The following is a 24909-nucleotide window of genomic DNA, read 5'->3' on the forward strand; positions in this document are numbered from 1 at the left end:
CCGGATAACTTCTGTTTCATACTGTAAAGGTTCATATTCCGGATAACTTCTGTTTCATACTGTAAAGGTTCATATTCCGGATAACTTCTGTTTCATACTGTAAAGGTTCATATTCCGGATAACTTCTGTTTCATACTGTAAAGGTTCATATTCCGGATAACTTCTCTCTATATATCACAAGCGTCGGCTACCAGCGTTTAACTCAACCAGTGATTTCAGGAGGTTGTAACGTGGAGGAGTGTAGAGGTGAGGAGGAGGAGGGGGAGGAGGAGGGGGGTGAGAGAGGAGGAGTGTGGTCCCCAACCCCCACCACTACTGCTGCTGGCGTCACTTCCTGTAGGAGGAAACACTGGTAAAACATTTATACCTTCAATAACATTATCGTAACGTAATATTTTGTTTTATATGTAATGATTTATATAAAGGGCTTTCTATTATTATATAGTCAAACCGACCTTTTATATAATAGTTTCATCCTATATTACATCACTGTACAAATATAGTCAATATTGGTCGGATTAGGTCATATTTTGTTACTCGTAAGACCAAACGAAAAGACTGAGAAAAATTTGATGAATGGTTTATGTGCCAACTCCCCCGACACGCTGTAAGCCACTGAGTGACGGGCTGACAACACTAGCAGCAAGATTATCTATTGCTCAATAAATATTACTTCTACCTATAAAAATAATAACATATAAAATAAAGCTAATTAATAGTATTTAACTCATTCTTTACTACCATCACCACAATTCCGTAAGTCAGTGATTCAGTAGACAACACTAACCTGTGCCGCTGTAGGAGTAGGTTTTTCTCTCTTGATTTTTATCCCACGAGTCTTGAGGATCTCGCTGTTGCTGGTGTTGACCCCCCGAGTCTTCCTCAACACTGACAGCAGCTGTGCCATTCTTGCCTGTGTGGAGGAAAGGACTCCAGTATCCTGACATTAGGAAAATAAACATCTAAACAGTAATCAGTGTGTGTGTGTTTCCAAAACTGATGAAGAAAAATGTTCACCAGTCATTAATCATAAACACACACACACACACACACTTACGATGTTCGTCCTCCACAACAAGGCCCCAACAAGGTGCCTCAAACATCACCCCAGCACTACGTATTTTAATATTACATTTAGTAGATTACCTTATGATTCGCTTTCACCTGAAGATTTTTAAATACCCTAACGCTACCTGGGAGGTTAGGTTAGGTTATAGTTAGGTCAAGTTAGGTTAGGTTAGGCTAAGTTAGGTTATCGTGGATAAATTCAGATGAAATAAGCTGCTTTATAGGTGCTAATACCTCTCTTAGCCAGCATATTCCTCACCCAGTCCCTCCCTCCTCCTCACACTCTCTTTTTACCATCAGTCTTACATCCTCTTCTCACATGACCACCTCAGTAAGCACTTGACAGGTCCATCACTTCTTTTCTCCAAGCTTCTTATTCTTCGCTTCCTCTCCTCACCTCTCACATGTTACTTCATAAAACATCATCTTCGTCCAACTAACTTCCTGCTACCACTTACACCCAGAGTCCACGTCGCTCAACCTAACCTAACACTAACTTAACCTAACACTAACCAAACCTAACACTAACCAAACCTAACCTAACCTAACACTAACTTAACCTAACACTAACCTAACCTAACCTTACCCAGAACCCAATCCGAACAACCTAACCTAACCAAACCATAACCAAAGATCAAGCTACACAACCACGACTATATTTTTCCCGTCTGTCACCTTTAATATGTTTCTTCCTCTCAAAATATTTCACAACACACAGTCTGTCCTCTCTCTCTCTCTCCCTCCCTCAGCCAAACTACTTAATGACTAGTTTACTACACCACATATTGTTACAGTCATTCCTCGATACAGTCATTACCAAATACTTCAATCTATTTCACCTTATTTCTTTCAACCACATCATAGGAAAGTAACCAACACACACACACACACGGGGGTAGGTACTGTTAATTACTGTACTCTCACCGGCATTCCTGCTAGAGGCGACGACGGGGCTGGGAGTGTGTCGGCCGGACCATCCTGACCCTTCTACCATATCTTCTGTGGGGGGAGAAGAAGAGGGTGAAGAGGGGTGGGGGGAAGAGGAGGCTACACTGTTGAGATGAACATGATATAATAACACTGATAAGGGTCTGCCTAGGTGGTGTTGGGTATACTGAGAGAACAGGGAAGTGAATAGGGTGTAGAAAATGGGGAGTGAAGTGTATATAGAAAATGGGAAGTGAATAGTGTATAGAAAATGGGAAGTGAATAGTGTATAGAAAATGGGGAGTGAAGTGTATAGAAAATGGGAAGTGAATAGTGTATAGAAAATGGGGAGTGAATAGTGTATAGAAAATGGGGGGTGAATAGTGTATAGAAAATGGGAAGTGAAAAGTGTATAGAAAATGGGAAGTGAAAAGTGTATAGAAAATGGGAAGTGAAAAGTGTATAGAAAATGGGAAGTGAAAAGTGTATAGAAAATGGGGAGTGAATAGTGTATAGAAAATGGGGGGATGGGGGTAGGAAACGCAATGCTGGTGGGTAACTTGACTTATGTGATTAAGAAGCATAATTGGAGCTTTAGTTGTGGAGGGGAAGTTTACCGTGTCTTGCTGTATGTATTTATGAACATTGAGAGTTATGGTAGGATAGGTTGAAAGGAGAATGTGTGTGTGTGTGTGTGTGTGTGTGTGTGTGTGTGTGTGAATTAAGAGAGAAAAAGAGACGTGATACATATATAAATTGTTTTATATCGCTTTTTATTTTTCATGTCGCAATTATTATTTTTCTAAGTGGATATTAAATGTTAATATAAAAATCTGTATTTCAATGTAGTTAATGGATCACCTGAAGATTATCCCCAGCTTAATTTTAACCTAATGAATAAAAACACTCTTAACCTGACCTAAAACCTCTCAGGTGCAATAAGCTAAGGTGATTTACCTGTAGGTGATGATATATATATTTAGTTAACTCACATTGATACTGACGGAAAAAAAACAATAATAATAACATAGAGAGAGAGAGAGAGAGTTTAAACAAAAGGTAATAGTGTTATCTCAGCAAGTCACTCACCTATGCCAGGTAACCAAGGTAAGTTCCCGTCACCAGTCTGTTGGGTGACTTTGGTGGTAGAAATGGTGGTGGTGCTAGTAGTAGTTGTGGTGGTTGTGGTAGTTGTGGTAGTCGGTGGAATCTCTGAAAATTAAATTAGCTGCAGCATAGTAGTAATAATAATAATAATAATAATAACGTCTTCCATCCTTCCTCATCTTCCTCTCCTCCTTCTCCTCCCCCCCTCTGTCTCCCACACTCTCCTCCTCCTCCACCTACTCCTATCTAACAATCTTCTAAAATATTTCTTCATCACAATATTCCTCTCTCATCTTCCTCATCCACCATCTTTCTTTTGTGTTTTTTTTTGTTAATTTACATATTTTTAGGACCCAGATGTTGCCTCACACACGTTTACGGGAGTTTTTATGATGTGTTTATCTTATTCTTCTCCACCATTCTTACCTCCACCATTTTCATCTCCGCCATCCACACCTCCACCATCCTCACCTCCACCATCCTCACCTCCACCATCCTCACCTCCACCATCCTCACCTCCATCACCCATCCTTCATCCTCTTCTATATTCCTTTTCTTCTTCTCCCTCCCCCTCTCTCCTACAAGTCATATCTGAGGGTTGGTGACCACGGCCCACCAGTCTTAAATATTTTCTGACAGTACTTGACGGTTTTCGACGGTACACTAACCACCAGTAAGGGAGACAGGTGGACGGAAAGTGCCCTAGGAGACTGTAACATACTTTACCCTAGGAGACTGTAACTTACTGTACCACATAAGACTATAACTTACTGTACCCCATAAGACTGTTACTTACTGTACCCCATAAGACTGTAACTTACTGTACCACATAAGACTGTAACTTACTGTACCCCATAAGACTGTAACTTACTGTACCACATAAGACTGTAACTTACTGTACCACATAATGCTGTAACTTACTGTACCCCATAAGACTGTAACTTACTGTACCCCAGGAGACTGTAACTTACTGTACCCCATAAGACTGTAACTTACTGTACCACATAAGACTGTAACTTACTGTACCACATAATGCTGTAACTTACTGTACCCCATAAGACTGTAACTTACTGTACCACATAATGCTGTAACTTACTGTACCCCATAAGACTGTAACTTACTGTACCCCAGGAGACTGTAACTTACTGTACCCCATAAGACTGTAACTTACTGTACCACATAAGACTGTAACTTACTGTACCACATAATGCTGTAACTTACTGTACCCCATAAGACTGTAACACTGTACCACTGTAACTTACTGTACCACATAGACTGTAACTTACTGTACCCCATAAGACTTACTGTACCCCATAAGACTGTAACACTGTACCCCACTTGGAGCCCATAACTTACTGTACACACCGACTATTGCCTGCTTACCCCATAAGACTGTAACTTACTGTACCACATAATGCTGTAACTTACTGTACCCCATAAGACTGTAACTTACTGTATATAACCACTCTGGCCTCAGCTACGCCCTCACTGTTGTTAGCTCGACACCGGTAGCCGAGGAGGTCCCCTTCATGGACGTCTTCCACCGTCAGTGTCATGATCCACCGAGACGAGTTCACGTACAGGAGCCCAGTGACGTGTTTCTGTACCTGTGACGATGATGATGATGGTGGTGGTGGTGGTGGTGGTGGTGGTGGTGGTGGTGGTGGTGGTGGTGGTGGTGGTGGTGGTGGTGGTGGTGGTGATTAGTTTAGATTAGTGTTACGTATATGTTTAGTTAGGTTTGGTTAGGTTAGCTTAGGTTAGGTTGTGTTTAGTTAGTTTAAATCATTTTTGGTTACGTAAGGTTGTTATGTTATGTTAGGTTAGTTCAAGTTATGTTAGGTTATATTAGCGTTAGATTACGTTACGTTTAAGGTGTTCAATACAGATTTAATAAGATGTAACCTAACCTAACTTAACCTAACCTAACATAACCTAACCTAACATAACCTAACCTAACCTAACCTAACCTAACCTAACCTAGCTTAACCTAACCTAACATCATGTTCTGGCTAAATCACCATAATCTTGACCTTCTCTGACTCCTAAACTCCCTGGACCACTTCTCCTGATGTCTCCTCACCCAAGCCCGCATCACCTGTCTCCTCTCCTCCATCACACAGGTAAAAAAGACGACAAACGAGGGATCACCTGAAGAATCTCCACCCCAGCTTATTTCCTCTAAAGATTAACCACCCCAGCTTATTTCCTCTAAAGATTAACCACCCCAGTTTATTTCCTCTAAAGATTAACCATTCCAGCTTATTTCCTCTAAAGATTAACCACCCCAGCTTATTTCCTCTAAAGATTAACCACCCCAGCTTATTTCCTATATAGATTAACCACCCCAGCTTATTTCCTCTAAAGATTAACCACCCCAGCTTATTTCCTCTAAAGATTAATCACCCCAGCTTATTTCCTCTAAAAATTAACCACCCCAGCTTATTTCCTCTAAAGATTAACCACCCCAGCTTATTTCCTCTAAAGATTAATCACCCCAGCTTATTTCCTCTAAAGATTAATCACCCCAGCTTATTTCCTCTAAAGATTAACCACCCCAGCTTATTTCCCCTGAAGAATCACCACTCCAGCTTAAATAAATCAATTACCATACAAGACACACACACACACATGCAGTACTTTGAGGAGATTCATTGAAGTGAATAATATTTTAACCCCTTAAATAAAACCATCTTACGTTCACCCAATAAAATACCAATTATTTCATCCAGTAGTGAAGGAGTTAGTAGAGATAGTGTACTAAGATAAGGGAAAAATAATGATAAATTACGACATTACACCACAACACCAGATAACAAAGACGCAAGATGGTATTATGTGAGTGACTGAAGTCAAGTTTTGCTCAAGGTAAAGGTGTATGTCCGGTCCAATTCACCTGTTAATTGGCTTGTATCTGTCAACAACCTTCTTCTTCATCTCTTGGCTGCTGTCTTTTTCTCTCTCTCTTAAGTATCTCACCCATTTTGATTAGTCTTCATCTGTCTTCTTATGTACGTTTATGAGCGTGCACACACACACATACATACATACATACACACACATATATACCCCCAGTACACATCAGTTCCCCCATCATACACTTATTCCCCCAACTCCAACAACTAACATCCCTACAGTTATCCCCCAAGCGCAAGAACCCCCCCCCAAAAGCGCAATGTCCCCCCCCTAGCGCAATGTCATCCTCCCAAACGCATTATCCCTCCCAAGCGCAATGTCCCCCAAGAGCAATGTCCCCCAAGAGCAATGCCTTCCCCCTTCCCCCCCAAGCGCAGTAAATAAATAAATAAATAAATAAATAAATAAGTAACCATCTGACCTGAGTGGCTGAAGAATCATGGAGGTGATAATCAGAACGATGGGCGGTGGTGATAGGCTCCCCCAAGTCCTTTAACCACACCATATTGGGCTCGGGGAAAGCATCCACCACACACGACAGGTTGACGCAGGAGCCGAGGTTCACCCACACCTCTGATGCTGAAGCCTGGATCAGGGGCCGGACTGTACCATGGGAGGAGGAGGAGGAGGGTGTTAAGAGAGAGAGAGAGAGAGTATATACAGGGGCATGATGTGTCTCTGTGCATTTATTAATTCACGTTCTGGTTCTTTTGAAAACCGAGAACTTAAAAAAACAATTGGATCGTGCGAGGAGGGAGGAGGAGGAAGGAGGAGGAAGAGAAGGAGGAAGAGGAGGAAAAGGAGAATGTCTACGAGGAGGAGGAAGAATAAGACGAGGAGGAGGAGGAGGAATAACAAAAGAAAAAGGGATACAACGTTAAATACATCAATTCTACGTAAAAAAGACCCACAACTCATCGCATCACTCACCGAATCCCTCGTCGAATCACTCACCGAATCCCTCACCGAATCACTCACCGAATCACTCCGATTTTACTCACATCGAACAGTTAGGAGGATCCTCTTGCTTACTGACGGAGGAACCCCATTGGTGGCGATACACAGGTAGGCTCCGGCGTGTTCCTTCAGCGCCTTAGGGATCACCAGCTCTCTCCCCACCACCATCAACTCTGGCGACGAGTGACAGGTTATGTAGAGGTGTGTGTGTGTGTGTGTGTGTGTGTGTGTGTGTGTGTGTGTGTGTGTGTGAAATTACGTGGATAAATAAACTGATGAAATATAAGAGCGATGGTAACGAGAACAGATCGAGAGAGAGAGAGAGAGAGAGAGAGAGCGTGCCCACCTGTCTTGCCCGAGGTGTGGATGAGGCTGGAGTCTTCACGTCGCCACTTATAAGACGGGTCAGGCTTCCCGCTAGCCCCGCAGTGTAGAAGGACTCGTTCACCCTCCTTCACCTCCACGTCACTACTTGTGTCCGCGTCCACGATCTTGGGAGGCACTGAGACAAACAAGTGCGTTAAGAAGAGTGTGTTTGGGTAAGTGTATCATCTGGGGTGTGGGTCAATTATATTAGTGCGTTCGGTGAATGAGTCTGGGAAGTCCGCCAATATAAGTATGTTGGGAAAGTGCGTCTGGCTGGCATTTTATTGGTTCTTAGGCTCGTGACGTCAACCCTTCTGACCCTTTATTGGTTCTTAGCCTCGTGACAGCAAAATTTCTGGCCTTTTATTGGTTCTTAGGTTAATGACGTCAACATTTCTGGCCTTTTACTGGTTCTTAGTCTCGTGACGTCAATGTTCTTTTCTTCTCATTGGCTCTTATTCTTTACCGAACACGACATCAATTCTTATCTTACGCTGTACAGAGTAACCCACTGATAAAGACAACCTCATTAATTTCTTAAAGCTAAAATCAAAAGATTCGTTTTTGACAACAACATGAATCGACCAATCAAATTTTTCCTGGCAATGACGTCATGGGAATAAGCCAATCAGAGTCCTTCTTGACATAACCTGCATGACAGTCGACCAATTAGTGCATTTTATTTGTTACTTTACCTTTCGAGAATGATTTCTTTTTTACTTATTTTTATTATGATTTTGTGATGTTTTATTAATTTATTTATTTATTCAGATTTAATACGAATTCATAAATACTGATTAACAATTGGAGATAAAAACTATTTATGCGTGTGTGTGTGTGTGTGTGTGTGTGTGTGTGTGTGTGTGTGTGAGTAAAGCAAGTCGACCACACCTGGGATTATCACCTGTCCACACCTTTACCAATCATCCTCCCTTAAGGTCAACTAATCCCGAATAATCCTGGATAATTCAGAGTAATACTGTATAATCCTGGATAATACTGAATAATACTGTATAATCCTGGATAATACTGAATAATCCTAAATAACCCTGAATAATCCTGGATAATACTGAAAAATCCTGGATAAGACTGAATAAACCTGGATAATACTGACTGGATAATACTGAATAATCCTGGATAATACTGAATAATATTGGATAATACCGAAAAATACTGAACAATACTGAATAATCCTGGATAATACTGAATAATGTTGGATAATACTGAATAATACTGGATAATACTGAATAATCCTGGATAATACTGAATAATCCTGAATAATCCTGAATAATAGTAAATAATCCTGGATAATACTGAATAATCTTGAATACTGAATAATTCTGAGTAATACTGAATAATCCTGGATAATACTGAATAATCCTGGATAATACTGAATAATTCTGAGTAATACTGAATAATCCTGGATATTACTGAATAATTCTGAGTAATACTGAATAATCCTGGATATTACTGAATAATTCTGAGTAATACTGAATAATCCTGAGTAATACTGAATAATCCTGAGTAATACTGAATAATCCTGGATAAGACTGAATAATCCTGGATAATACTGAATAATCCTGAACTGAATAATCCTGGATAATACCGGGGGGGAGGGGTAACCCAATAGCTGGTGATTAACAGATGATAAGGATAAAAACACCTTCTCTTCTTCTTCCCTAATTTAAGTTACATCCACGAGTCATAACCCAGTAGGAGCGCCACGACTCACAGCCATACACCAGCACCCAGCAGGCGTTGACTATCCAATAACAGGTCTCCAGATGCCTTTAATTCACTTATAATACGAATTACTACTACTACTAACTCTTAAGTGTAATGACATCGTAAAAAAAGTTAAATGGGCTAAAACACATTAGAGTTTGTTTAGCGAAATGGTTCTTGAGCATTGAGATGATCTGAGGAAGAATATATTAGTGGTATTAGAATTTTGGGGCCAGTTTTTTTTTCCTTTATACTTCAAAAGTTCAAATATTATTATTATTTTTTTTTAACAAGGAAATGTTAAACACCGTTATATTAATCTCAATAATTCTTACTCTTTCTACCATAGTCACCCCGTTCTTCTCCCCTCCTTCCCACCACACACTTTTCCTTTCCTCTCCTCCACTCTCAAACCTCTTCTCCTCTCCTCCCTCCCCACCACACCCTCTCCTCCCCACACTCTCCCCTACCCCACAACATCCTTCCCACCCCACCACAACACCCTTCCCACCCCCTCCCCTTTCCACCCCACCACACCCTACCCTCCTTTCCCCGCCACATCCCATCCTCCGCTAATTACTACCTCACTGCAAGGTATCTTAGTGATGTAATTGTTTTTTCCCAGCTGTCTAATCAACTTCCTCATGACAAGGCAGCTCACCTGATCAAAAGCTGTTTCCTCTGTGTTACTTTACCTGTCTCTCCAATTACTTATCTTGATTCTCACACTGTTCGTAGTTTCGTAGTTAAAATCGTCTACAGAAGGTTATTAAATCTGTGGACCCTCGCACTGTTCGTAGATTCGTAGTTAAAATCGTCTACAAAAAGTCAATAACCTGTCTGGACCTTCGCACTGTTCGTAGATTCGTAGTTAAAATCTACAAAAAGGCATCACGATTCACACAAACTGTTCGTAAATGCTCAGTTAACTTAACTTAACCTAACTTAACCTAACTGGGGATAAGCATAAGCTGACTAACGTAGACACAGGTAAGATGACTACAGTATACACAATTAAGCTGATTCAGTATACGATTAAGCTTACTACAGTATACACAGTTAAGTTGACTACAGTATACACAAGTAAGCTGATTCAAGCTGATTCAGTATAACATTAAACTTACAATAGTATACAGAGGTAAGCTGACTACAATATACACAATACACAAATAAACTGAATACAGTGTACAGACATAAGCTAACTACAGTATACATACATAACCTAACTTCAGTATACATAAGTAAATTGACTATATGACTGTATGATTATCCCTTCACACCCCTCTAAAAAAAATACAGTTCATTATACAGAAAACACCCAGTATAGCCAAGGGGGGTACAACCTTATTCAGCCGAGGACAAATTGCCAAGTAATCTAATTCACGCCGAGAAATACAACAGTTTGTATTAATTATTATGACACAGGGTAAGTTTATAATACTGATTTATGTATATATTGTACAGTGCAGTATGGTGTAATGGTGCTGTATTAGGTCACTGTGACACTATAATGTTGAGTTATAGTTAAAGTATTGGCACTATATTAGGTCATTGTAACATTATAATGATGATTTAAAGGTATATTGTGTATTGGCACCATAACACCACCATAGCGTTACCATAGTAAAGCACCATAGCATCACCATAGTAAGGCACCATAAAATCATCATAACGCCACCATAGTAAAGCAGCACTATAAAACTACTATAGAGAAGCGCCACTATAAGCACTATAACACCACTATAAGCACCATAACGCCACTATAAGCACCAAAACGCCACTATAAAGACGCACCATCAGAGTCAGGAGGTGGTGGAAGCAGGATATGGAAGGTTCTGTGTTGTCGACACCTTTCTGATTAAGAATTTGGTCGTCACAGAGAGAGAGAGAGAGTAAACAAGAAGGCTGGAATAAGGACCCAATGACTTACGTTCACTCAATCGTAGTATAGAAAAAAGTGCCAACGCCCTCACCCACGCCATGTCCACACCCTCACCCCCGCCACATCCACACCCTCACCCACGCCACGTCCACACCCTCACCCACGCAGCATCCACACCCTCACCCACGCCACGTCCACGCCACATCTACGCCATCAACCGCGCCCACACCCTCACCACGCCTTCACGCACGCCACGCCGACGACTTCATCACACCTACGCCGTCCTCACCACGCCCGCGACATCACCCACGACCTCACCCACGATTCTGTGCCCAAGCCGCCGATATTCTTTCTCTCTGTCTCTTTAATCGACAAAGGTCAGGAGTTCAGTTACGTCTCTCTCTCTCTCTATGTACTTTACACTCTAGTAGGCGCTCTTACTCGTTGTCACACACTCTGCTACAACTTTCTCCGCTCTAACGCACTTTGTGTGTGTGTGTGTGTGTTAATGGTCGTGGAAGTTCATCATATACCTCTATCATTAAATCATTTAGACACATAATATCACCTTCAATCGTCTAAAACAAACCTTTACTTACGGAATAAACAGTAAACATTCACTCTAATCCTACCCCACCGTGTTACTCTACCTCACCACCTGAGACAGAAAACAGCGCTCAGACAGTAATGTTAATCACAAAAAGTAATTTAAGTTTCTCCGTAACACAAATAAAATCAAGCGAGAATCCTGGAAGGTCGTGGGAGCTCATTTGACTCATCCATGTTTATCTTCTGAAGTTCCCACCATATTGATTCTTCTGGTCATTCTTTCCGAGTGTTGTTAATGGAACTACTGGAGAGAGAGAGAAACTTTATCAAGAATCAAGAGAGCATCTACGGGTAATGCAGAACACTACAATCATGGGTCAGTCCATCGTCGCTGACAACACTCTCAGCTGCCTTGTTGTCAGGGCAACCATGTCAGGAGTCAGTGCCCCCCCAATCTGACGCCAAGACAACTCCGGTTCGTGGTTCTAAGACAATGAAGAGGAGACTCAGGCAGTAGGAACCTTACATCACCATTTTTACGGAGGAAAAACTCTCAGTCAAATTACAACCTAAACAAGATGGAGTTATTGAAGCAGTGACAACACCCCCCTCCCCAGATCTTGTTATAGTGGTGGGCGTGAGCTGTTCCTCAGAAAACATGTAATTATCTTCAGCACAGATCTCCCTCGCCACCCTCCTCCTCTACCTTGTGGGTTGGGGAAATCTCGGACAATTTTACAAATGAACTCAAAGTATTGGATTTTAGACGATGAGACTATAGAAGCCCCCGACGGAGGGAGAGATGAACCTGAAGGATCACGGCGTCTTCTACCTCCCCGCTAAGTGTCTGCTTCTCCTTAAACCAACTCACTTCTTGAGGTGCTTAACTCCCTTCAACAGTTCCAGGTTAAGTGAGTACGACACGCCGCTACAGTCTATGTTGAACAATCTACCAAACTGTACCTGAACGACGCCAGCTACAGACGTACTGTACCCATACACCATGACCTCCACTACAGCTGCAGGGTGAAGGTCTCCCTGGCACTACAAGACCCCGGCTATGATCAGGAACTCTTGTTATAAGTGTTGAGGAAAAGCTTTTAGATACAGCATTATTCTGTAAAAGTATTTCAGGATTAATTTACCGACTTACTCGCTGAGAGAAATTTTCAGTTGGCCGCACTGAAGCAGCTTATCGATAATTCTATTTTATTTTATATATATATTTCATGTAGATCCACAATGAAAACGTGGATAAGATAAATCTTGATAAAATCACACAGGGAAAAGGGAAACAATGGAGCACCTTAGCTTTCGTCTTTATTCAAGACATCTTCAGAGGCAACTGAATTACATGGACGGAGAGAGGCTTAAATACACAGGGTGACCTTATTAAACATGAGGTCAGGTTCATAATCATGACATCCACTAATCCGCACACCAACACACACGCAGAGGAGCTTAAGAGAAAGGGACGACGTGACTAGTCAAGTTAAGTCAGGTCAAAAATATGGGACCCACTAAATATCTATCCTACATCTAACTCCAAGGTTTTCAAAGCATTTTTAACCTTGGGCCACTGACAAATAAATTTATGTAACATATTATCAGTTTTGTACTGACCATCACTAAGGTTTATAGAATTAAATTCTCAAATCAAACTTGCTTCAACCAGGAGTCTTTCTGTGACACATGATGATTTATACACTTCTAAACTGTTTTCCCAATCTATGGGATGATTATTGTTCCTTACATGAACGAACAGTGCACTGCTTGCACTGCTTTCATATGCTGTTCTGATATTGTTCTTGTGCTGTTTAATTCTGAGTTGTAATACTTTCCCAGTCTGACTTGCATAATTTCCATTACATTTGCTACATGGAATACAATAAACACTCATCTGTTAGGCCACGGTAGGGCGCCACCCTCCGGGAGGCTCCACATTGTCTCACTGTTCAGTCCCCAAAATTTCTTCTTCCATCAATAGTTCATTAACGGTGTATGTAAGTTCCACCATGTTTTTCACTACAACGGTAGAGTAAAGTATATTTTTTTTAGCAATAAACTGTTATTATTTTATTGTCTAATCATCACTACATATAACACCACCCATCATCACTACATATAACATCCATCATCACTACACATAACACCACCCATCATCACTACATATAACAACATCCATCATCACTACATATAACACCATCCATCATCACTACACATAACACCACCCATCATCACTACATATAACACCATCCATCATCACTACATATAACACCATCCATCATCACTACATATAGCACCACCATCACTACCATCACTACTACCACCATCATCACTACCACCATCATCATTACCACCACCATCATTACCACTACTATCAGCCAGTTTCTACTACCACCACTATCACCACAAACATGCCACTATCACCATCACCACCACTACCACTGTCAATACCACCATCACCACCACCACTACATATAACACCACCCATCATCACTACATATAACAACATCCCTCGCCACTACATATAACACCATCCATCATCATCACTACATATAACACCATCCATCATCCATCAGTCTTACATTTCCATCTTCAATAAAAAAAAAAATAAAAGTTTCTCCAGGTTTTCATTCGAGATAAAACAAACTTGAATCCATGACAACTTTCCTGGCACGAGAGGGACAAGTTCCTCGATTATTCCAAAAAAGTTATCCCTTGTCCCTGGCCTGAGAGAGACTAATAATAATTTATCACTTGGCAAAAATTTGACGGACTCCATTACTCTTCTCTTTTTGTGGCTGTGTTTAAAGGTTTTCTGTCTGTCTGTTTGTCTATGTTTAACTTAACCAAACCTAACTACCGAATTAGACTTATGAATGGATTAGTCAGTAGTTCAATGGTCACCGTCTCGCCTGGCTTGGGAAGGTTAATATAATGATGCGCATTTGTTTTTTGTTCTTTACCAAGATTCAATTCCACTAAGATAATGCTTAAGTGTCCCCGTTTGTTTTGGTCAGGTGAGCCTTTCTGCCCACCATTTTCTTAATCTCTTGAGTACTATGATTTAATCCTTTGAGTACTGACTTAAACCTTTGAGTACTGTGACTTAACCCTTTGAGTACTGTGATTTAACCCTGTGAGTACTGACTTAAACCTTTGAGTACTGTGACTTAAAACCCTTAGTAAAATGTCATCGTACTCAAAGATTGAATTCATCGTACTCGAGAGGTAAAGCCATCGTACTCAACAGATTAAACAGAATCTCTAAACATTGATATGCTGAGACTCTTAACCTTCTACTGTATATGTAAACAACAACAACAAAAACAACAACAAAAACAACAACAACAACAACGACAACACAATAACAACAACAACAACAACAACAACACAATATTAACAACAACAACAACAACACAATATTAACAACAAAAACAATAACAACAACAACAACAACAACAACAACAACACAACATTAACAACAAAAACAATAACAACAACAAAAACAACAACAACACAATATTAACAACAACAACAACAACAACAACAACAACAACACAACATTAACAACAAAAACAGTAACAACAACAACAACAACAATAACAACAACAACAACAACAACACAACATTAACAACAAAAACAATAACAACAACACGTCATCGTCTCTCAGTCATCACGGAGAAATATTGAGAATTTCTATGATACCAAAATTCTATTAATGATTCTAGTACTTAGTGTTGTGTCGTCACTTCCCTCACCCCCGACCTACTACTACTTCCCTTATCGCCACTTCCCTCACTCCTACCACCCCCCCCCTCACTGCCACTCCCCTCACTGACACTTCCCCTCACTACCACTACCCTCACTCTCACGACACCTGAAGCATGTTTACCCATAGCGAGTCAAAACAAGGTAGGTGAAGTGAGTAGGTGAAGTGAGTAGATGAAGTGAGTAGCAAAAGTGAGTAGATTAGTAGATTAAATGAATAAATAAGTTGAGCACGTAGATGAGTTGATAAATATTATAATCCACGCACCAAATATTTAACTTTACAATGGAAGCTTTATACAAACGAACGGACACGTACAGACTCACGAACGGACGGACGGACACACGCACAGACTCACGGACGGACGGACTCACACACGCACAGACTCACGGACGGACGGACACACGCACAGACTCACGGACGGACGGACACACGCACAGACGAACTCACGAACGGACACACGAACTCACACAGGAGCAAACTTACGGACGGACACACAAACGGACTCACGCATGGACGGACACACGGACACACGCACAGACACTCGCACGGACGGACATACGCACAGACTCACGCACGGACGGACACCACGGACATCACCAGGGAAAAAAAGGGAAAAAAAAAGCACCAGTGTTAAGTTTCATTACGTGAGTTTATTGCAGGCAACCGGGATGAGGTGTCTTATTTAAAGGTGACGCTACCTCAGTCTTCTGTGTCTGGCGTACGTGTATGTCTAGTGTCTATGTCTGTTTCTATGTCCAGTGTCTATGTTTAGTGTTTATGTTTAGTGTCTATGTCTTATGTCTAGTGTCTATTTAAAGTGCCATGGCTGCCTTCATATATATAGTTCGCCCTCATCCTAAACTCCTCACAGTGTTCTATATAAGCGGTTTAACTATTTATTAATATTTTTTCTCTAAGCTCTCCAGTAAGGTGTGAGCGAGGCGTGGGGGACGTGTGAGTGAGGCGTGGGCTAGGCGTGGGGGAGGTGTGGAGGAGGCGTGGGCGAGGTGTGAGGGAGGTGTGAGGGAGCCGTGGGGGAGGTGTGGGTGAGGCGTGGGGCGTGGGGAGGTGTGTGGGACGTGTGACTGAGGCGTGGGCTAGGCGTGGGGACGTGTGAGTGAGGCGTGGGCTGGGCGTGGGGAAGGTGTGGGGACGTGGAGGCGTGGGCGAGGCGTGGGGTACGTGTGGTGAGGCGTGGGCGAGGCGTGGGGTAGTGTGTGAGGCGTGGGCTAGGCGTGGGGAGGCGTGGGGGAGGTGTGGAGGAGGCGTGGGGAGGTGTGAGGGAGGTGTGAGGGCGTGGGGGAGGTGTGGGTGAGGCGTGGGGGAGGTGTGAGTGAGTTGTAGACGAGGTGTGGGTTGAGCATGGGCGAGGCGTGGACGAGGCGAGATGAGTAGCTGGCTCCGTGGCGTGGATGTCTCATTAAATGATAAGTCGGCAAGAAATGTGAGAAGGCGTGGGTGACGGTGGAGAAGGCGTGGGTGATGGTGGAGAAGGCGTGGGTGATGGTGGAGAAGGCGTGGGTGATGGTGGAGAAAGCGTGGGTGACAGAGGAGAAAGCATGGGTGACCGAGGAGAAAGCGTGGGTGACAGAGGAAAAGGCGTGGGTGACAGAGGAGAAAACATGGGTGACCGAGGAGAAGGCGTGGGTGATAAATGAGGCGGCGTGGGTTTTAAAATGGTGTAGAGAGCGATGTTAATTAGCCTGGGTGTGTCTAATTAACTAGCGTTACTCTCTAGGTTAGAATGTTAAAAATAGCCCAAGTGTCTATGTTAATTAAGGAAACTTTAATATTAAGATAATTTTTTCGTAAACATTGACATAATTACGAGATTCATATCCTTCTACAGTTACCCGTATGTGTGTATACTGTATACCGAGTCGTCTCACTGCTTAAGTCACAGAAAACGAGATTTCCACGAACTGAGAAATCTTGAACTAACATGAAATAATAAATTCCAGATATAAATAAATACACCCACGAGTTATATGAAGGTACATATTAAGGCTTAAAAGAAATAATATCGAGACTATTTACGTTGTTGTTATATACTCTGAAAAATCATAAATTACAGGTATTATTATTTTTTTCAGACAAAGACACTATGTTTATTTTTAGTTAACCACAATTGGCCGAGTTTAAAAGTTGTTGTTCTTGTTTTCTTTGTTAGTTTTGTGTGTGTAGGTCAATGTGTGTGGGGGTGGGCAAGGAAGGAGGTGAGTACGTGTTTGTGGAGGGAGTGGGGGGGGGGGGGAAGTATGTTTAAATTAGCGTTGTTATAGGACCTTGGGAGGGGGTTGGAGGAGGGGGTGAGAGACCGGACCCCTCTCCCCCCCCAAAAAAAAAAAATAAATAAAAATAAAATGAAAAATCCCGAGAAAAATAAAGGATTAATTGAGATGGGTTTTAAAGTGAGCCGTACTCGCTCCTCTGACTCAAACAGAAAAAAAAAACAGTGAGCGAATTGCCCTGAGGAAGAAGACAGAAAGAATAACTTGGCTGGTATTTTTCCGGAGCATTTCTGAAACGAGTTCACATGTTGGGAGAACTGAGAACACAAAACAACCAATTCTCCAGACATTGTATCCTCCAGATTTAAATGAGACTCTCTAGCTGAAACGCCATCTTTTGTGTCAAGACTGAACTCGGTTTTGGTTAGCGGGAACTGTAGTCATTCTGTTTGTGCCCGCATGATTGAGACAGGGATGAAAGAACTATACTCAAACGTTGTCCTGACGTATCAGCTGGTGCTCACTCTTCCTCTCGCTCCAGTGAACGCATAGTATCTGCTGTAGAATTTGTAAAGAACTCTCTGTACAGCACAATGGCGCCAACCATACCGAGTAGATCACAGTAGCAACATAAACATGACCACATGAATTTTGTCTGTAGTACATGAAAATCGGAGTGAAAAACGAATATTATTTCCTCACAAAGTTTCTAATAAAATACTGTTAGTTTTGTGTGTTAGTTTAGTGTGAATGTGTGCAAGTGTACGTTGGATTTTACGGGAATCAATGCTCGTGTTGTCCTTGTGGAGTAAGACATCGGATGGGCATTTTACAACAATACAAATGACTATTATTAGACCAGGTGAGAAAATAAACGACTATACTGGCATAAAACTCAACCTTTTTCTACCACCATAGCTTGAGTGAATGATGTAGTACAAAGCAAATGAGGTTCTTGGAAAGTAAATGTAGACTAACACAAAATACAAAGCTAATATACAAGTAACTTCAGATCTATAATGTATACTGTACGTGTTGGCCTAACTGCTGTGTTGCTTATATTAAAAAGTGATGGAGCCTTGATACATTCTCCTATGCTTAAATTATTGGGCGCCATCGGTAAAAAAAAAAAATCGTGGGAGACGCTTCTGTGTGTGTGTGTGTGTGTGTGTGTGTGTGTGTGTGTGTGTTTGTGTGTGTGTGTGTGTGTGTGTGTGTGTGTGTGAGTGTGTGTGTACGCCAGGAGGTCGACTAGCAGGGACAGACCTACTCAAAGATGTCTCCCACACTCACCTCTCATACCTGCCGCGACCTGAACTTTGAAGTAACAAAAAAATCTAATTTTTTTGTGTTATATATTGGTATCAGCTGGAGTTCTGGTAACATGTGCCAGACGCTCCCCCGGCTTGACACAAACAATCTCCCTGCTTACCTACCAGCCCCCTTTCCCACTGACTTAGTAGAAGAATTTGAAGTAGCAAAACGTCTGGACAATCTGAAGTTCAAACGATCCACCACCCCCATTGACCTACCAATGAAACTCTTCAAGGAGTTCTCCCCGGAGCTTGCTAAACCCCTCTGCTTCGTCATCAATGCTTCCCGATCACCCCAATACCCAGCCTATGCTGATATAGCAGGCGCAGTAGATCCTCAGCAATTTGATAATATGAAAACTTCCTCCACCACTCACTGTCTTGTCAGCTTTCTCGACTACATATACCGCCATCTGGAGAAACGAAAAATGTCTGTAGCTGCCGCCTTCATTGACTTCACCAAGGCATTAGACCTAGTCGACCACAATATAATCATCAACAAAGCTATCGACCTCGGGTTTCGAAGAAGTCTTATACCATGGCTTACAGACTTCCGTAACAGTAACCGACGCCAAGCTGTACGCTTCCGAGGAGCTGTCTCCACCTGTCAGTCACTCACCTGTGGCGTCCCCCAAGGCACCAAGACGGGACCACTATGATTCCTTATGCTTATCAATGATGCCCTAAGAGAAACCCCTGCTCGCTGGAAATATGTCGACGACTCCACCATTGGGATCGGTGTCAACAATTCTACTCCCGACTATACCGCCCTTCAGGATTTATTGAACAGTCTCCAAAACTGGGTCACCAACAACCACGTCACCACCAACCATGGTTATGCACATCAACTTCTCCTCCGACGTTGTCCCACCCCCTTCCATTACTTTAGGTCCCAACACACTCCAGGTTGTAGATTCCACTAAGTTCCTCGGCGTCACCATAGACAACAAACTAAACTGGAAACCACACGTCAGTGAAGTTGTCAAATCCTCCAGCTTCCATCTCTACCTCCTTCGCCGACTCGAGTCCCTTGGAGTTCCTGCCCCCGAGCTCCTCAGTGTTTACTCAACATTCATACTTCCCAAGCTCATCTATGCCTCCCCTACCTGGTCTTCCTCCCTAAATGCCACACAACGTAAAGACCTAGAAAAAGTGCAAAAGAGGGCACGCAAGATTCTTCTCTCCCCTTCCTACTCCACATATCAAGAAGCGCTCAACACACTGACCCTCTCGGCTCTCACTGACCATCACCACGACCTCATCTGCAAATTTGGTGAGAAGCTTCTGCACCATCCCCGACACCGGCTCCTACTACCACCCGAAATCCCTCGTCCGAGAATTGCTGTTCGACACCACAACCACATCCAGCCCATACGCGCACGAACTGATCGCTATAAGAACAGCCCAGTCCCAACCATTGTAAATATTATCAATAACTTGCAATCAACCAGTGTATTCACTCCCAGTCAATCTTATCTTTTGCACTGTCACTATGTTGAAATGCCCTGTAGTTTGAGATTTTACCCACCTAGTTATAATATATCATATTTGTATCACTTATGTTACTTGTGTATTATGTGTAAATCAAGAGACCCATTCCCCAATTATGTAACTGTATATTTTCAGCCTTCCTGATGCCATGCTCTTTCAATAAACCGTTAATTATTATTATTACACACACACACACACACAGACACACACACACACACACACACACACACACACACACACACACACACACACACACTGGTCGTCTTCTCTCAACTCCACCCAACAACGTCAGCTAGAGAAGGTACAGAAAAGGGCCTGCAGAATCATGCTCGGCGCAGAATACTCCGGCTACACCAATGCTCTCTCCACCCTGGAAATGCCATCCCTCAGTGACCTCCACCACCAAGCACTGGAAAGGTTTGGCAGCCAACTAATGCACCACCCTCGTCATCGCCACCTCCTGCCACCGGCCCCCCACCCACCTCGCGCAGTCCGCCACTACAACAAAATTCAGCCCATAAGAGCCCGCACCGATAGATATAAGAACAGCACCATCCCATCTATTGTTAAAATAATAAACAACTCCTGATTTATGTACTGTACAGCCCTGTAAATGTATTGAACGCATATTATTATGTCTAAATCACATGTAAGTTTGTATATTTTCAGCCACCGGCTGCAACTCTATTAATAAACCGTTTATTATTATTATTATTACATATATTATTACACACACACCAGCAAGTCGTGTTGTTGCAAGTGTTTGAGCCTTTTGCAAGCTTTATCTCAGCCACGGTTGCAACTTGCCATGTAAACATCTTGCAGGGGGGGGGGGTAATCCCACTCGAAAGTTTGGGCTTTGACGATTAGCTGGGTGGAGGGAAACATTGTTGGAACGTTGTGGCGAGTTACGAGTTTACTGCTCAGCATGGAAATGTTTTAGAAGAATATGTGGTTACTTGAACTACGTCTTGGTGTGTGTGTGTGTGTGTGTGTGTGTGTGTGTGTGTGTGTGTGTCGTTTCCTTTTTTATGTTTCCTCCAGCTATTAAATTCTCTTATTTCTTTATATTTTCCTTTAATGTATATGATTTGCTTCTTATCTTTGAAGGAATATATTTTACTTTATCATTTTAGTCTGAGTCCGGGAGTTGTGGAAAAGATGAAACGAACTAGAAGTGGCATCAAGATACAACACACAAGACCTCATCCGTGTTCTATAATTCGTGTTTACTTTCATCACTGTGTAAAGTTTAGCTACTTGGTCTGCTTCTATGCCACAGTGGAGAGGGGGAAGAGGGGTAGAGTGGGTAGAGTGGGGAGAGAGAGGGAAGAGAGGGGAGAAACTTTAGTCACCGTAGCAACATTGTACGATTACCAATACAAGTACACCGCTTTTACACTAGTTATCGGTTCTGCCAATAGATGTCAAAACGCGGACACTCCTAAACAATGGTTGCTAGGCGGATCTAACCAGGAGCATGTAACTCCCCTTTTCCCTTTCTCTCCGCTTCCCTCTTCTCTCCCTCTCCTTTCCCTTTCTACCTCTCCTCTCTCTCCCCTTTCCTTCTTCCTCTTCTTTCCCTCTCCGTTTCCCCCTATCTTCTCTCCCTCCCTCCCTCCCTCCCCCCCGGCAGCAATACAAATATACAAAATAATAACAGGTGAACAACAAAATGATACGGTACACAAAAAATTAATCAACAGAATTTTTGAGCGAGAGAGAGAGAGAGAGAGAGAGAATGACTAAAATCCAGAATATCAACGGAAACAATTGTTGAGAGTGTGTGTGTGTGTGTGTGTGTGTGTGTGTGTGTGTGTGTGTGTGTGTGTGTGTGTGTGTGTGTGTGTGTTTCTTTGTGTATGTTGTTGATTCTTATTAACATAGAGGTGGGAAAATCTGTTAAAAGCTGAGTTAATTCCAAGTCTCCAATGGTGGTGGTGTTGGTGGTGGTGATGCGGTGTTAGTGGTGTAGTGATGGTGTTGTGGTGGTGGATATATTAGCCCAGGAAGCCTTGAAGGATGATGACCGGGGTGTTATTCCTCCCAGGAGCTCAGGTGAGTTGGTAAACAGACATAATCAAATTGATGGATCACTCGAAGTTTAGCGGCCATAACTTATTTCACCCTAAGATTAGCCACTCTAACCTAACCTAACCTAACCTAACCTAACCTAATTTACCCTAATCTAACGCTAATCTAACCCTAAGATTAGCCACTCTAATGCTAACCTAACCTAACCTAACCTAACCTAACCTAACCTAATTTACCCTAATCTAACGCTAATCTAACCCTAAGATTAGCCACTCTAATGCTAACGTAACCTAACCTAACCTACCTAACCTAACCCCCACTGATTATTATGTTAATTTATGTTCTTACTGTGTCATTGATCACCTGGCCATAGTCTCTCCACTCGAACCATGTAACTAAAACCTATAGGGTCAATTTGTTACAAGGAAGCTGATTGGTTGGCGGACGGACACCCAAACAAGTACTACAATTCTTCATTATTAAATCTAACGTATTTATGTTATTATAATTCAAATAACTATACTGTGTTGACCTCTGATAATTTCCGCACACGGGGAAGGAAAAATGAAAATATGAAACACTCTGATGACATAAATCTCTTGATGAGAACACGAAAAAGATTACAAAATTTCAGCGACATCCTCCAATCGCTGGGTGACGTCACGTGGCGAAGAGGCGTTTAATGTTACACTGAACTTGTTCAATGTTCATCATGCTCATGTTCTCTTTATGATATTATTATTACCAGAATTTCACAAGCAAACTTTTGCTTCTCCACGTGCGGAAGTTATCAGAGATATACACAGAAAAGTTATTATCTCTTGAAACATCACAATATAAATACGACTGATTAATACTGAAGAACTGGAGTGATTGTTTGAGTGTCCGTCCGCCAACCAATCAGCTGCCTCGTTACAAACTGACCCTAGGCCTCAGTTGCAAGCTTGGAGTGTTAGGTAGATGTGGGTTCCCTCATGTGAGAACATCGCCTCCTGGCCTGAAGGAATAAGACTGTACAGGTTGAAGGCAACGTGTCCACACATTTGAGCCTCACAACACGAGTCTCTGAGCACGATTTCCTCATTTCCTCTTTTCACTCAGTCGTTTCATGTAGTGTTGCCTGAGTCACAATGACCACGGGTGATGCCTGACAGTTTCCTGGAGGGAAATGGTCCACTCATGTGACACTGGTGCTGACGCTCACGGTCAGACTTCAAGCTGCGGGGAATGGCGTGAACAGCGACACCCTCTCCATGGTTGTCTGCCCCAGCTTGTAATCAAGTCATGGAACAGAGCTGTCATGGTGTTGCAACACCGCCGGCGGCATCAGCAGTGTGGCACTTCATCACAGTGCAATACGTAAATGGATATTATCACAGAGTGAGCGAGCCGCCAGCCTGGGAGGATTCTGACAACGTGTTGGCTTGTCAGGGTGTGGTCAGTGTGGAAGAGACCACACTACTGTACTGTACAGTAAGGCGGAGACAGAGGAGAACCTTTAGTAAAACCCAGAATGTGTTGACAACAACAAGAATATTTTGAGCGATGATCAACCATACATAACCTCCACCCATTCCTCCACCACCATATACCACCTCCACCCATTCCTCCACCACCATATACCACCTCCACCCATTCCTCCACCACCATATACCACCTCCACCCATTCCTCCACCACCATATACCACCTCCACCCATTCCTCCACCACCATACCTCACCTCCACCCATTAATTCAAGCTCTCTCAAATTACCTCACCTCACTCGCCTTCTCGCTGTTTCCAAATTCTAATCACGCCAGGTAATTATCATTTTTCTCACCATCTACCCCGTTTAGCATCGCCTGAACTGTTATCAAGACATTTCGGGTATTTCTTTCCGTTCTCTCGTGACTTACTGTACATACATACTGCCTTTCATCCTGGGAATAAATGAACTTTGAGCTTATATTAAATAACTGTTTCTGAGATGTATAATGACCACAGAGAGAGAGAGAGAGAGAGAGAGAGAGAGAGAGAGAATACAGAATGCGGAGAAGCGAGAAAGCAAGAGAAATAGCTGGAGCTAAAAATAAAAAAGAAAGAGGGAGAAAGAATAAAAGGAGACGAAACATGAAGAATATAAAACAAGGGAACGAATGAATAATAGGAAAGAGAGGAAGCAAAAGAGAACGAAGAAAAGTGGAATAAAAAACGTAAAAGGTCAGGAAAAAAGCGAAAATTGAGGAAAATCAACGTTTAATTAGGTAAAAGGATTCCATTCTTTTTTTGGCGTGAGATTTAATACAACTCATTGAGAGAGAGAGAGAGAGAGAGAGGAGGGAACGAAGGAAAACCTGATGAATAAGATAATAGGTCAAATCAAGAATATATTTACAGGTTGTGTTATTACCACTTGGTCGACGCTCAGCCTACTTCCCCAGGCCGTAAAGTGGCAGTAAATGGCTTCTGCTACGAGGAGAAGAACGGTTCTGTCTGTGAGTGTCTGTGGGAGCTAGTCTTAGTCTGTGAAGGTTTGTTTTTACTCTCAAGGGATTGTCTTTGTCTGTGAGTGCATGTCTTTGTCT

At 42.3% G+C, this 24909-nt stretch overlaps 1 protein-coding gene and 1 long non-coding RNA gene across 2 annotated transcripts in view; both read right to left on the reverse strand.

Moving 5' to 3' along the window:
• Positions 1-796: 796 nt before the first annotated feature.
• Positions 797-3246, reverse strand: LOC121871259. Its single transcript, XR_006089856.1, has 3 exons — positions 3085-3246; positions 1993-2067; positions 797-913 (listed from the first exon to the last, which is right to left on the reverse strand). It is a non-coding gene; the product is annotated as an uncharacterized LOC121871259 (long non-coding RNA).
• Positions 3247-4526: 1280 nt separating this feature from the next.
• Positions 4527-24909, reverse strand: part of LOC121871273 (lachesin-like) — a 38668-nt gene continuing 18285 nt past the window's right edge. Inside the window, exons 2-5 of the mRNA XM_042373495.1 lie at positions 7322-7477; positions 7020-7148; positions 6440-6621; positions 4527-4709 (exon numbers count right to left, since the gene is read on the reverse strand). Of these exons, the coding sequence (XP_042229429.1) occupies positions 4527-4709; positions 6440-6621; positions 7020-7148; positions 7322-7477 (650 nt within the window). The remainder of the gene's footprint in view (positions 4710-6439; positions 6622-7019; positions 7149-7321; positions 7478-24909) is intronic.

The sequence above is a fragment of the Homarus americanus genome, unplaced genomic scaffold, assembly GCF_018991925.1.
Source record: "Homarus americanus isolate GMGI-L3 unplaced genomic scaffold, GMGI_Hamer_2.0 scaffold46973, whole genome shotgun sequence".
In the NCBI taxonomy this organism is placed as follows: domain Eukaryota; kingdom Metazoa; phylum Arthropoda; class Malacostraca; order Decapoda; family Nephropidae; genus Homarus; species Homarus americanus.